Genomic DNA, 12,783 nt, shown 5'->3' with positions numbered 1-12,783 from the left:
ATGGAGTGTGTTCTTTTCTAATTCAAATGTATAACATGAAGCCTGGTCCATGCTGCCATATCAACAACAGTAAAATAAAACATTCTAATCAGTAATGTATTTGCTTATAAAACCATAGTTTCGGGTCAGGTTGAGTCGAGCCTGTAACTCCATTCTAGTCTCGCTCAAGGTGTTTGGCACAGAGAACTTTATTAAATAACATAACATAACCCCGCCCCCGGTCCACTGCGCCCGGGACCCATGCCTCCTACGTATCATTCATTACCGTTAGATGAGAGAAACCCAGAGGATCGCACCAGTCGTCATGTCCAGATCAAACCACCAGTGCACAGTTGCGGTCCTCGTTCTGTTCTTCTCGGGACCCTGTCTAGCAAGCCACAAACTCCTGGTGTTCCTGATAGACGGATTCCGTTATGACTACATGGACAACCTGCACAATTTGCCTGGATTCCGAGAGATAGTGGAGAACGGGGTGAAGGTGGATTACATGACCCCGGACTTTCCCAGTTTATCGTACCCCAACTACTATACTCTGATGACAGGTGCGTATTCCGCCGCGCATGTTGCCACATCAGTGAACAACGGCAATGTTGCCGCTTTACATCGATTAGGCAACACTCTGTAAACTTTCCAAACACATCTTTCAAAAAAACGTAGACTACAGTTGTTGTCGGAGGCATTGTGAAGTTGTCCAGGTGAGAGCAGTCATACAGACATTTACATTTAGTCATTTAGCAGACGCTCTTATCCAGAGCGACTTACAGTAAGTACAGGGACATTCCCCCGAAGCAAGTAGGGTGAAGTGCCTTGCCCAAGGACACAGAGTCATTTTACGCGGCCAGGAATCGAACCAACAACCTTCTGATTAATAGCCCGATTCCCTAACCGCTCAGCCATCTGACCCCCACAGACAAACGGTGCTTGATCTGTCGTGTAAACGGCAATGAGTCGTTTCTCTCAGATGGCAGTAAAAGCTTGCCTACTAACTGCCAGGTTGACAGGGTTGGTTGAGAGAAAAAGTGCAGAGTGAGAGAAAGGGAGAGAGAGAGAAAGAGAGAGACAGCCATGCAGAGACATGGATTTCAGAGGGAGAGGAAGGCAGAGAGACCTAGACATTTCAGAGGGAGAGGGATGCAGAGAGAGAGAGAGAGAGAGAGAGAGAGAGAGAGAGAGAGAGAGAGAGAGAGAGGGTGGGTGGGCAGGAAGATTTCAGGGAGATTGATGTAGAAAGAGGTACAGTATTGACTAAGGCTGAATAAGACCATTGACAGACAGGAGCCTGGCACTGAGCTTGCCAGAGAAAGGACTGCAGCAGATCCTCTTTACTGGCTCTGCACATTGTACTTTCCCTCCCCTCCCCGCCCCCCCCCCCCCCCCTCTCTCTCTCTTTCTCCTCTCTCTCTCACACACACACACAAACCATACACACATCAAAACGGATGGTGTTGGCACCCACACTGGCTTTATTGTTACTGAGACTGTTGTGTTGCCTCTGTCAACTGTCGCCCAATCAGAGCCCAAAAAGGGAGCATGACTGTGATGGAGGGGTCATCGACGGTTAGGGAAGCGGGCTAGTAATCTGAAGGTTGCCAGTTCGATTCCCGTCCGTGCCACATGACGTTGTGTCCTTGGGCAAGGCACTTCACCCTACTTGCCTCGGGGGAATGTCCCTGTACTTACTGTAAGTCGCTCTGGATAAGAGCGTCTGCTAAATGACTAAATGTAACAGGGAGAGGCCTGGGGGGATGACTAGGAAGCTTGGGAGTTGCTTGGTTTCTGGAGTGGGGTGGGGTGGGGTAGATTGGGTGACTGTTACAGATAGAGTGGTTGATGCAGGGGGTGTAGCAAGGGTAGGGAAGGTGGGGTAGGCAAGATATTTGGGTTTGCTGTAGTAGCGACCATGTGGGGCTATTGATGTAGGTCAGTAGCGGGGAACAGATGACATGAGGGTAGGATAGTTGAGCGTGGTGGGGTGGGGTAGTTGGCTGGGGTTGTCTAAGCTAGGTGGGATGTACTGAACACCTTGCCTTGACTCAGGGAGCAGGAGGGCGAGTGAGATAGGCAGGAGGGCAGGAGAGCGACCACATCATCATCCGTAAGCCCCAAACACAACAGCTCCAGTTGCACCCTGGGCCGGGCCGGGCGGCAAGCAACAGTACAGAGCTGATCTGCTGATGGAGGGTGTTTTTCTGGAACAATCTCCTCAACAAAGCCGGGCTCAGGCTACAACCCAAACAATGGCCCCCGTCACTCCCTGCTATGGCCGTGGCCAGATTGTAGTCATGCAGAAACTGACACATCGAGGCTGATCACAACTTCAGTGGGTGAATGAATGCTTGAGGACAGGAGAGATTAGGAGAGGTTGGATACCATGGTCTCATTTGTCCTTTATGGCGTGACTCCCTCTCTCAATCCTGTGTAAATCTCTTTTTTTCCCATAGAGAGCACACATAACCTGATCCAGCTGTGTGTGGGGGGGGTGACTCTTCCCCATGCCTGCCCCTGCCCTGCACACCGAAGGAATATAAATTTAGTGGACCACAGTAAAAACCAAGCCCTAGGTACTGCCCCCTGTAAGGGAACATTAGTTAAAGGACACCTGTTGTTTTAGAGTTGTAGATCCAAGACTCCGTGCTTTGTTCGAAGGTATTTTCTATGTACGCCAGCCAAAAATGGGATCTAGCCAGCTGTAATGAGCAAAATGAGTTTTGGGTGGTGTGTTGAAAAACGTATCCTATTTCAGGAAAACACAGTATGAAACATGGAGAGAAATGTGTCTCCTACAAAAACCTCCAGTCCCAGTGAACTTGCAGTTCACCCCTAGACTGCTGAGGTCACGTATACTGTTTATGTATATATTCTCTGTGAAATTCCAGGAGGATACAAATGGCTAATTGAAGCTTTAACAGACACCTGTGGGTATTGGTTTGGCAACCGGGCTGGCGGCTTCCTTGGGCAGCATTCCTGCTCTAACTAGCTGTGTTTTACAGCACATGCATAAACAACACACAATATAACTCATATAACTCCGAGCAACACAAAGCGCATTGTGTTGCCTTCTGGTATGAAATGCGCTATATAAATAAATACTGTTTAAGTTTAGTTTCATTTGTGAGACAGCAGGGTACTGTAGCTAAGGTCTATGTCTCTGAGACCACCTCAACAACTTGAGACCGATAGGCTGAGAAGTTCACAGTGATTTACAACCGCACCCCAGCAGTACACCATGTCTAACTGTCACCCCCCACCTTTCAGGAGGAATGGTGTTTAGTTTCAATGTGTACAGCTGTACATGATTGAAATGACAATAAAAGCCACTTGAACTTCCAGCCCCCACCTCCTTTCAACCAGGGTAGTCCACAGTCTACAGCCTTCACACGATTCCCCTCCAAACATAAACCAGGGCTGCCGTGTTCTTCTAAATCAAACTTAACTCTGTTTGTGTGTGTGTGTGTGTGTGGGGGGGGTTGTAGGGGGTTACATATTGGCCAAACAACCAAAACGAATTCCCCTATGGTTTAAAGGAAGATGGGAAACTGTGTATTAGCATGAACCAAATAATGCCAATACCAATAGAATTACAGTTATTTGACTCTATGGGTTAAATCTGAGCAAGAGTGGTCAAATAAGGTTAAAATGAAATACGCGTTTAATAACATAGCAAATTAATGAAATCAATTACAAGGCAAACATTTGACAAAATGAAGGTTAACTCCTACCCACGCTACCATGATTATTGTAAACCAGAGAGACAGCAAGATGTGAGGAAGGAGAAGGAGTACAAGGACAAGCCAGAGCTGAGGAGAAGCCCTCAGGAGATCAAGAATCCACAGAACAATGCTTCACCATTCCCTTTATACACAAGGACAACCAATCAGACCAAACCTCGGCCCTTACTTATCAACATATGACTAGCAATGCACAGTAAGTTACACAAAGAGGTGTGAGAGCCATCAAGAAGCGACCCCGTCCAGCAACTTTATGTGTGGGTGTGTTTATGTGTGTGTCTTTGTGTATGTTTGTATATGTGTGCATGTGTATCTGTGTGTGTGCGTGTGTGTGTGCACGCAGGGCGGTACTGTGAGGCACACCAGATGACCGGTAACTACATGTGGGACAAGGCGTCGCATAAGGAGTTCCTGATCGGCACCAACCCAGACAGCCGGCTGCCCCTGTGGTGGGACGGGTCCGAGCCCCTCTGGGTCACCATGCAGAAGCTACGCAAGAGGGCCTACATGTACTTTTGGCCTGGTAGGTCTCCAAGATAGCTGAGAAGGATGATTACTTTCATGAATTTGTAAATATATAGGGTGTCAGGTGGCTAAGCGGTTAGAGAATGGGGCTAGTAATCACAAGGTTGCTGGTTTGATTCTCGGCCGTGTCAAATGACGTTGTGCCCTTGGGCAAGGCACTTCACCCTACTTGCCTCGGGGGAATGTCCCTGTACTTACTTTAAGTCGCTCTGGATAAGAGCGTCTGTTAAATGACTAAATGTAAATATTAAAAGGGATCAAGTGAATAATCTTTCCTTTAGAAGTACTACTCCCATAGCCCGGCCCGGACCTTCTCAAGCCGGTAGCCTTTGGCTCTCGGTTGGGACAGTTGTCGTCTGGTTGTAAAAGCCTCATCTGTCATATGGCTGTATAACTGCAGTACTCTGTCTGTTGCCAGGTTTGAACTAACCGTGCCTGACTGAGGTCGGACTGTGGTACTGACTTCCCTCTGTTCTGCCTGGTTATCAGGTTGTGAGGTGGAGATTCTCGGGGTGCGGTCGTCACACTGTGAAGAGTATGTCTACAACCCTTCCGAGAAGAACCTGACGGACTCCATGGAGAACGCCCTTAATGCTCTACAGTAAGACCCTTTGAGTACTCCCTCAGTTCTCTAATAGAACCTATAAAATTCCCACACCGTTCTGTGGGATTATATTTTGTTTACAGAAGAGGGCAGGCAGACATGGCTGCCATTTACTATGAGAAGATTGACGTGGAGGGGCATCACTACGGGCCAACTTCGAACGAGGTGAAGACAGCTGTTGGGAGACTAGACTCAGCCTTCCAGATTCTCAACCAGAAGATAAAGGTAACGCATCAGACTTTCAACAAACCTCTACAACCCCTAACCTTCACCCCTCAACCTGAACTCTGAATTTGAAGCCTACCTGTAAGGAGAAAAAAGAAAGAAGGCTCCTGTTCACAGAAACGTTCATACAAGTCAACAAAGTAGGTCAGATTAAGGAGGGAAAGTAGGACTGTGAACTACCAGGCAGTAGCTGCATGTGTGTACTGGGGCGAACAAATAGCATGTGGTGACTGCAGTGTTCTGACGTGTTCCAGGAGAAGAACATGCGTGACCTCCTGAACGTGGTCATGTTCTCGGACCACGGTATGACAGACATCAAGTGGATGGAGAAGGTGATCGAGTTGGACAGCTACATCAACATGACAGATGTGGTCAAGATGATGGATCGTGGCCCTGTGGTCAGCCTATGGCCCAAACCCAGCCGCTTTGATATGGTGAGGCCAAGTGTCACTAGCCAGCCAGTCAGTTGTCATGTAGCTCAGCATGTCGTTTATTCCTAAATCTACTGACTGCTGTCAGATTTACCGTGCTTTGAGGGGAGTAGCCAACATGAAGGTGTACCAGAAGGAGGAGATTCCAGATCGGTTTCACTACCAGGGAGGAAAGTTTGTCTCCACTCTGACTCTGGTGGCTGATCCAGGCTGGTTCATCACTGAGGTGAGAAAGGACAGGTCAGCTTATTATTAACATAACTTTGTCAAGGAGACATTGGGTCAAATCCGGTTTGCGAATACTGTCCGATATTGCTATGTCATTGATCTTTGACTCAGGTGTGGTTCTAACCCATGTCTCCATGTTACTAGAATAAGGCCAAACTCCCTTTCTGGCAAAACAGCACTTCTGGGGAGGCAGAGGGATGGCAGCATGGTTGGCATGGTTACGACAATGAGTTTGTGGATATGAGGGGCTTCTTTCTGGCACAGGGGCCAGGTAATTACAAGTTTATCAAAAGTAGGAGTTTAACTAAATATAGTTAAACATTGACTTTGTTTATACCATTTTGTACATCAGTAACTGAACACGAGAAACTTTATAATCAGTCTGTGTAGTAAACCAATCTCAGTCCTGTCCTTCACTAATCCCCCCAGGATAGTAAACTGGAAGTTATTCATCTACAAACGATCATTTGAATGACTGCCCCATTGTGTGGGTATGTGTGTGTGTCCGTGTGTTCCATCAGATTTCAAACGGAACGTGAAAGCAGCTCCCATCAGAGCGGTGGATGTGTACCAGCTGCTGTGTCGGACCCTGGGCATCCCGCCTCAGCCCAACAACGGGTCCTGGTACCGGGTGGAGTACCTGCTGAGCGGGGCTGCCAGAACCACAACCCTCTGGAGGTGGGCGCTGCTCCTCCTGGGCCTTCTGCTGTCCACACAGCGCTAGAATCTAGAACGCCCTCACTTGGACCCGGGTTAAAACCACAGGCTTGGACTTGCTTTCTCTTCAAGCTCCATCGATTCCTTTATTTATTGTGTTGAATCCTCGCTCTCTGCACCAGCCCGATGAGGCCGTTCTCCTCTGTAGATAGAGTGCCTCACCTGGATGTTTGGATCAACATAATGACTTTCTAGTGATGATGATGTTGGCCTCTCGGTTTTGACCTCCTATTCTGCCTCTTCTTCTGTGATGATGCTGATACAATGAAATGTAAGTTTGTTTTGTACTCGATCATCGTGGCCTTTTGACTTGGATAAAGACATGCTGTCTGTTAAGTTTGTACTCATTTGATTTGTCAATAAAATGTTTTCAAATCTTAATTCTGGCCGAGAACAATGAATGTGTGAAGCTGATAGGAGCCAGCAGGCTGTTTCTCCTGATCTTTCAGGTTGGGTCACTTCCTCTTTCAGTTTCCCCCCAGGTCCCCATACCGCCCAGGTTACAATCACCACTCAACTCTAATAGAGGGTGATTTCTGGGATCCCATCAACAGTAGAGGGTGATCTCTGAGTCTGGGAAAACAAGCAGGCAGAGCTGTAGTTCTTGCCTTTAAGATAGGGAATCTACAAATGTCATTACAGAGTGAAGGACCTGATAGATCTGGTTTTTATCAAGGTTTACAACAGATCTTGGAGACACACTTCCCTCTAGTGGCAACTGATGAGTACAGCAACACAGGCACACAATACCACAATACCAGTGGATTCACTTTGTGCCCTAAAGGGACATTCTCTTGCTATTTTATTGATCTACTGTTAGTCCTATCAGAATCGATATTCCCTGGATCTAATGTCAGTGTTTCAGATAACAGAACTAGCGATCTAGACTAGCATTCTAGTACAACTAGTGGCGTTCGTAGGAGCTGCCATTAACCATGGCAGTACAGACAGACAGCAGACGTGTAACCAAACATGTTATTTTATTATCTTAAAAAGTACACCACCCATGGAGGGCATATCACATCCACTACAACAACAGGAAACACCAGTACTACACAAGTAGGGACCCTTAGATATTATGGACATAAAAAATCCCTCTTATTGTTTACATTATTTTACTAGGCATGACAGATAAACATCATTTACAGTATGACATACCGTCACAATTAGAAACAATGTTATTGAACTCCATTATAAATCCGCAGTGTTTAGGGAAGACATATCATGGACTGTCAGCATCTCATATGAAATATGTTCAATATAAACAGGCTCCTACTGCCACCAGAGACCAGGCTTCTGTCTGGGGGACGACCCCACACTCTAAGGGAAAAAGGGCCTCCCCAGAGCCATAAACTGTGGTCTCTGTGGGAGAACCCTCTGGAGAACACTTCAGGAACCCCTTTATGGTTCCGGGTAGAGCTTTTAATTATTATTATTTTTTATCTAACCGAGGTTCTAGCTAGAACTATTTCACCAAAAAGAGGGCTCTACTGGGAACCAAAAGTTGTTTCTCTCTCCAAGGGTTCTCCCTCAGACACAACAGAAGATGTATTTTTCCTAAGAGTGTTGAATGGCCCAGGAGAAGGCTTCTGTCTGTCAGTGCAAACGGGAGGAGAGGAGGGGAATGAGAGATCCACCTGGTGGAACACGGGGCCGGATTCTATAGTGGCTCTACCGGCCACGGCCCGGCTAGTGGTAGCAGTCCTACTGTAGTGGTTGTCGTGGTAACAGGAGTACACAAGAGAGAGAGAGAGAGAGAGCTGTGGGGCGCCGATGTATGATGTACCGTGAAAACATGCTGTGCTGTGATTGGTCGTCTACGGACCTGCAATATTAGTACCCATTAGAACGGAGGAGGAGGAGGAGAAGGAATAGACGGATTCAAGGCCTGGCTCTTAGAGACAGTGGTCAGCCACCTGCCACAGGCCTGATTCATCAGCATGGCCCCCCCGTCTTGAGCGAGCTTGGCCTGGGCTCAGACACCCCAGCCCTCTAACACTGACCTGGGACCTGTGTCTGAGAACCTGGTCGCTGCAGTAGCACACAAGTAACCTCCTCTGGACTCCAGCACTTTGACGTGGTGTGTGTGTGTGTGTAAGAGAGAGAGAGAGGGATAGATAGAAAAAAAGAGGCTTTTGAGCATTTAGTATGTGTGTGTGTTTGTGTGTGAGCGAGTGTGTTTACATTGACATTCACAGGAAAGAGGCTGATGACAGTGTACTAGTTAGAGGACATAGCTAGTGTTTTTGCTGCTGTGGAGGTAGTTTCGAAGAGACTATGAGACCACACAGGGTTAATATGGATATCCAGGCCAGGGGCTTGTCTTTCCCTGCCTGTCTGTCTGTGTGTGTGGGAGTTTGTGTGTTTCAGGTCAGGGGAAGAGAGGGGGGGGGGTGTAGTTCCAGGTCCAACCCTGCTCTGGATGACAGGAATGTAAGAGGTGGGATAGCACCAGGTCTGACTAACCCTAACCCTAACTCGGACTGCCTGCCTGCCTGCCCGCTCGCCTGCCTGTCTCACGGCTGAGCTACTATACACTCTTTATTTACAACCCAACAGCACCCCTCCCCCTCCCCTCTCGTGCTCACACCTGCCCCCAATGTAAACATCTGTCTTCCTTCAGGGCCCAGGTCTGCTGTGGTCAGTGGTCCATCCCCGGTCCTGTCAAAAGTCATCACCTGATCCCAGCAGTGGCGTGGCCTCCTGGCCGCCAGCTGCAGTGTGTCATGCCTGCTACACGCCAAGCTAGAGCGGCGTCACAGCGCCCAACCAGAAGAGGGCGCCGCAGGGACGCCGCCAGACCAAGGAGGAGGGGCAACGGAGCAGCGCGTGACCTGAGAGTATCACATGATCAATCTGACACGGATAAAACTACCAGCGGAGAGGACTTAGTAGGACGGTCCCAGGTGAGGCGGTGAAACCTGGGGAGGCTGGGGGCGGGAGGGGGCTGGAGGGGGGGGAGGCGTGGCTGACGGGCCAGGCAGGAACGGGGCTGGATGGAGTGGGGTCTCTGGAACACGTGGAGCCAGTCAGCTGGAACAGTCCTATCCCTCCCCTGACCCTGACCCTGGCCCCGCCCCGGGTCACACGCTGGTGATGGAGGCCAGGCAGTTGGGGGGCTTCTGGAGTTTCTCCGGCTGGGAGCTGGGGGGCTCCGGAATGGTCCGGAAGGTAAATGGGGGGCCGTTGCCCGTGGCGATGCCCAGGTGCCCAGGGCTCAGGGCTAGGTTCTGGCGGCGGTTGCTCTCCACAATGCTGGAAGTGTTGGACGCGAGACTCTCCCTTGTTCTGCACAGAGGAATAAAGGAGAGAAGGGAAAGAGAGAGGGACACAAAGTTTTAGACTGATGCAGAGATTACACATACATTCTCAAATCCAACACAGACCCACCAGACAGTCGGTGTCGGCGGTAAAAAGTACGGTTAAGTTAGACCGTCCTCAGTCGATTTGGTCTGACTTACGTTTTGGTCAATACAACACATAGACTTAGGCTGGCGGTCAAAATTAAAGTGGATTATACGTCAGTGAGCACAGGTCCTAACTAGTTGAAACGGTCATTTATTTTGTGCACCAAAATGGTTTATAGTACAAACTGCCCTAGTTTCCTCGGGAAATAACATGAGTAACTCCACATCTGGGGAGTGTTAATGTATCCAGTGGCAGCAGGCTAGACAGACATGTGATTTTAATAAAGGACTTCCAGTCCTACACAGATACACTCACTGCTCTATACCTGTGACACACATCCTACGCACAAACTTCCCCGTGAACAAAAAAACACCCACTACCCGACAACGAATATGGACACACACAGCGTTCACACAGTTAAACACACGCTCACCGCGGGGAGTTGAAACCGCTGTCCACCGTGACACTGCTGCTGTCCATGCTGTCCAGGCGGGCCGAGTGAGCCGACTGCTGGCTCTGCCCGGGGTCGTTCTCTTTGGGGCAGGGGAAGGTCAGGTTCCTCTCGAACCTCCTCTGGAGGTCTCGCTCCTTCTCTCTCTCCAGAAGCCACTGCATGGTGCCGCCTCCCCCGCCCCCTCCTCCGCCCCCGCCCCCGCCCCCCTCCGCCGCCTTCTCCTCGGGCCCCACCCTCTTGGCGGCGGCATCCTCCAGCTCGTCGTCGTCCGACACGTTGTAGTAGTCGAAGGAGGCCTCGGCGCCGCCGGGGGCCCCCGGCTCCAGGCCTGGGGGCCCGGAGGAAGGGGGACCGGACAGGGCCAGCAGGGGTCCTGGGGGGTCGAAGCCCTCCTGGCTGTCCAGCACCTCTGCGGAGGACAGGACCGGGGTGCTCCTCAGGGGGCCTGGCTTGGAGGAGTAGCTAGCCTCCCCGTAGCCCCCAGGAAGGGCGTTTGGGGGCGGCTTGAACAGCGTGTCTTTACTAAAGATCTCCTTCCTCTTGTCGATGCTCCCCGAGCCGGAGGCGTGGTGCGGGGGGCCACGCCCATTGGATAGAGGCTCCGCCCCCGGGCCGGCCAGCACCCCCAGCCCGCCGTTCTGACCCTTAACCTCCTCCTTGTACTCCGGGGGGTGTGGCGTCTGTCTGTCGGCCCCCCCCAGCTTCCCCCCTCCCAGGCTGTCGTGGCCGGGCTTTCCCAGGGTGCCTAGCGGGCTGGGCACAGTCAGCACGGCCTCGCTGGAGGCGGAGCAGTGGAAGTAATCGTCCTGTGAGGCGGCGGCGGAGGAGGAGGCGGGTGGGGGTTTGGGGGAGTACGCCTTCATCTCGCCGTACGCAGGGAGGCTGTCCCGGCTCTTGCTCTTCTCCAGGCTCCGCCCCCCCCCGTCCTCGCCGGCCAGCTTGGCGGCGGGGGGCGTGGCCCGGGCATAGTGGGCGGTCTGGGCGGAGGCTCGCAGCGTGCCGTCGTCCGTGTAGTAGCGGCTGCGTTCCTCCAGGCTGCGCTCGTAGTAATCCGGGGGCCCCATCAACCCCTGGCCCAGAGGCCCTTTGGAGTTGTCCATGGAGCGCGAGCGTTCCTTGGCCTTGCTGTCCGAGCGCTCGGTGCGAGACTTCCTCTCCTGGGTGTGGGAGTGGCTGCGGTGCACCTTGGAGTGGGAGGGCCCGTGCGAGGGCTCGGGGAAGGGCATCTCCGTCCGCCGCTTGGCCAGCTCCCCCGACACGTCCCACTCGGGCGTGACGGGCAGGTGTGCCGCGTCCAGGATATTGGGGTTGCTGTGCGCCAGGTGGTGGCGATGCCGGCTGCGCTCCATGGAGAAGGCGTGTTCGCGCGGCGAACGCGCCAGCGAGGAGCTGTAGTGGCGGTAGTCCCTCTCGGCCAGGTCCAGGTTGGAGCCCTCGGAGGGCTCGCCACGGGAGGCGCGGGTCTTGCTGTGGGAGCGCGACGGCTTGGCCTGGGGCTTCCGGTGGCCGCGGCTCCGCCGGCTGCGGGCGCTGTGCTGGGCCGAGCTGGCCTTGCTCCGCTGGACGCGCTCCTCCTCCAGGCGCTTCATGACGGCCGTGTGGCGAGCCACGTTCTCCACCGTCAGGTCCGGGTTGATGCGCCGGATGATCTCCATCTCCACGTCTCGCGGCACCGTGCTGGGGGTGTCCTCGTCGCGCAGTGGCCACTCTTCCGGGGGGAACTGGGCGGAGAAGGTGGCCAGCTGCTTGGTTTTGTCCTTCTTGAAGCTGAGGCGGAACAGCTTGAGGCCGAACTTCCGGGCCTGCTTGGCGTCGCCGCCTCCGCCGCCTCCGCCCTCGCGGTCCCGGTGCTTGGTGAGCGTGTCGCTCTTGAAGGGGAAGCTGAGGGTGCTCCGGCTCTTCTCCGTGGGGACGGCGGGGGCCGGGGGCTGGGTCGGGGGCGAGTGCGGGGAGTGGGGGGAGGGGTAGGCCTCGCGGTGGTCCTTGGGCGAACGGCGCTGCAGCGTGGTGTGGTGGCTGGGGGGGTCGTCGCGGTAACTGTTGTACGAGTCCCCGTGGGCTTTGGGGTGTGGCCTGTCTCGGACCCCGCCCGAAGTGGAGGGGGTGATGGTGCCGGATAGCGGCGACGTACACTGAGTCTGCTGCTGCTGGTGCTGCTGTTGTTGCTGTTGTTGTTGCGTCTGTCGTTCGGCGCCCCGCTCGTCCAAGTGGTACCACTTGCTGCTGGTCCTGATGAGCGAGGGCGTGATGAAGTAGGTCTGCGGCGTCACAATGAAGTATCCCTCCGCCGTCGGGTAGATCTTCCTCTCACGGACCAGCATGCTCAGCGTGTGGTGCAGCACCTCCGCCGTCGGCGTGGGAACGCCTGCAGGGGGACGGAAACAGACCGGGGAGTTAGAGACACGGACGACATCTGAGAGGCATCGCCAGGAGCTTGGAGAGACCACGACGCCTCCGGGAGAG

The 12,783-nt window shown here is 52.6% G+C and overlaps 2 protein-coding genes across 6 annotated transcripts in view; one reads left to right on the top strand and one right to left on the bottom strand.

Moving 5' to 3' along the window:
* The first annotated feature begins 278 nt into the window (after positions 1-278).
* enpp6 (ectonucleotide pyrophosphatase/phosphodiesterase 6) lies at positions 279-7,071 on the top strand. The gene is made up of 8 exons (XM_062476455.1): positions 279-542; positions 4,072-4,251; positions 4,743-4,854; positions 4,941-5,082; positions 5,337-5,516; positions 5,602-5,739; positions 5,886-6,012; positions 6,263-7,071. Exons 1-8 carry the CDS (start codon positions 305-307, stop codon positions 6,463-6,465), a joined length of 1,320 nt encoding a protein of 439 aa, XP_062332439.1. The 5' UTR covers positions 279-304; the 3' UTR covers positions 6,466-7,071.
* Positions 7,072-7,421: 350 nt separating this feature from the next.
* Positions 7,422-12,783, bottom strand: part of LOC134032992 (storkhead-box protein 2-like) — a 41,599-nt gene continuing 36,237 nt past the window's right edge. For all 5 annotated transcript variants that reach the window (XM_062477084.1, XM_062477085.1, XM_062477087.1 and 2 more), the window contains 2 exons: positions 10,300-12,685; positions 7,422-9,746 (listed from right to left, as the gene is read on the bottom strand). In XM_062477084.1, coding sequence (XP_062333068.1) covers positions 9,542-9,746; positions 10,300-12,685 — 2,591 coding nt within the window. In that variant the 3' untranslated portion in view covers positions 7,422-9,541. The remainder of the gene's footprint in view (positions 9,747-10,299; positions 12,686-12,783) is intronic.

The sequence above is a fragment of the Osmerus eperlanus genome, chromosome 13 (genome assembly GCF_963692335.1).
Source record: "Osmerus eperlanus chromosome 13, fOsmEpe2.1, whole genome shotgun sequence".
Taxonomy (NCBI): Eukaryota; Metazoa; Chordata; class Actinopteri; order Osmeriformes; family Osmeridae; genus Osmerus; species Osmerus eperlanus.
Note: the sequence above shows the minus strand (reverse complement) of the source record. Positions and strands in the feature narration are given on the sequence as shown.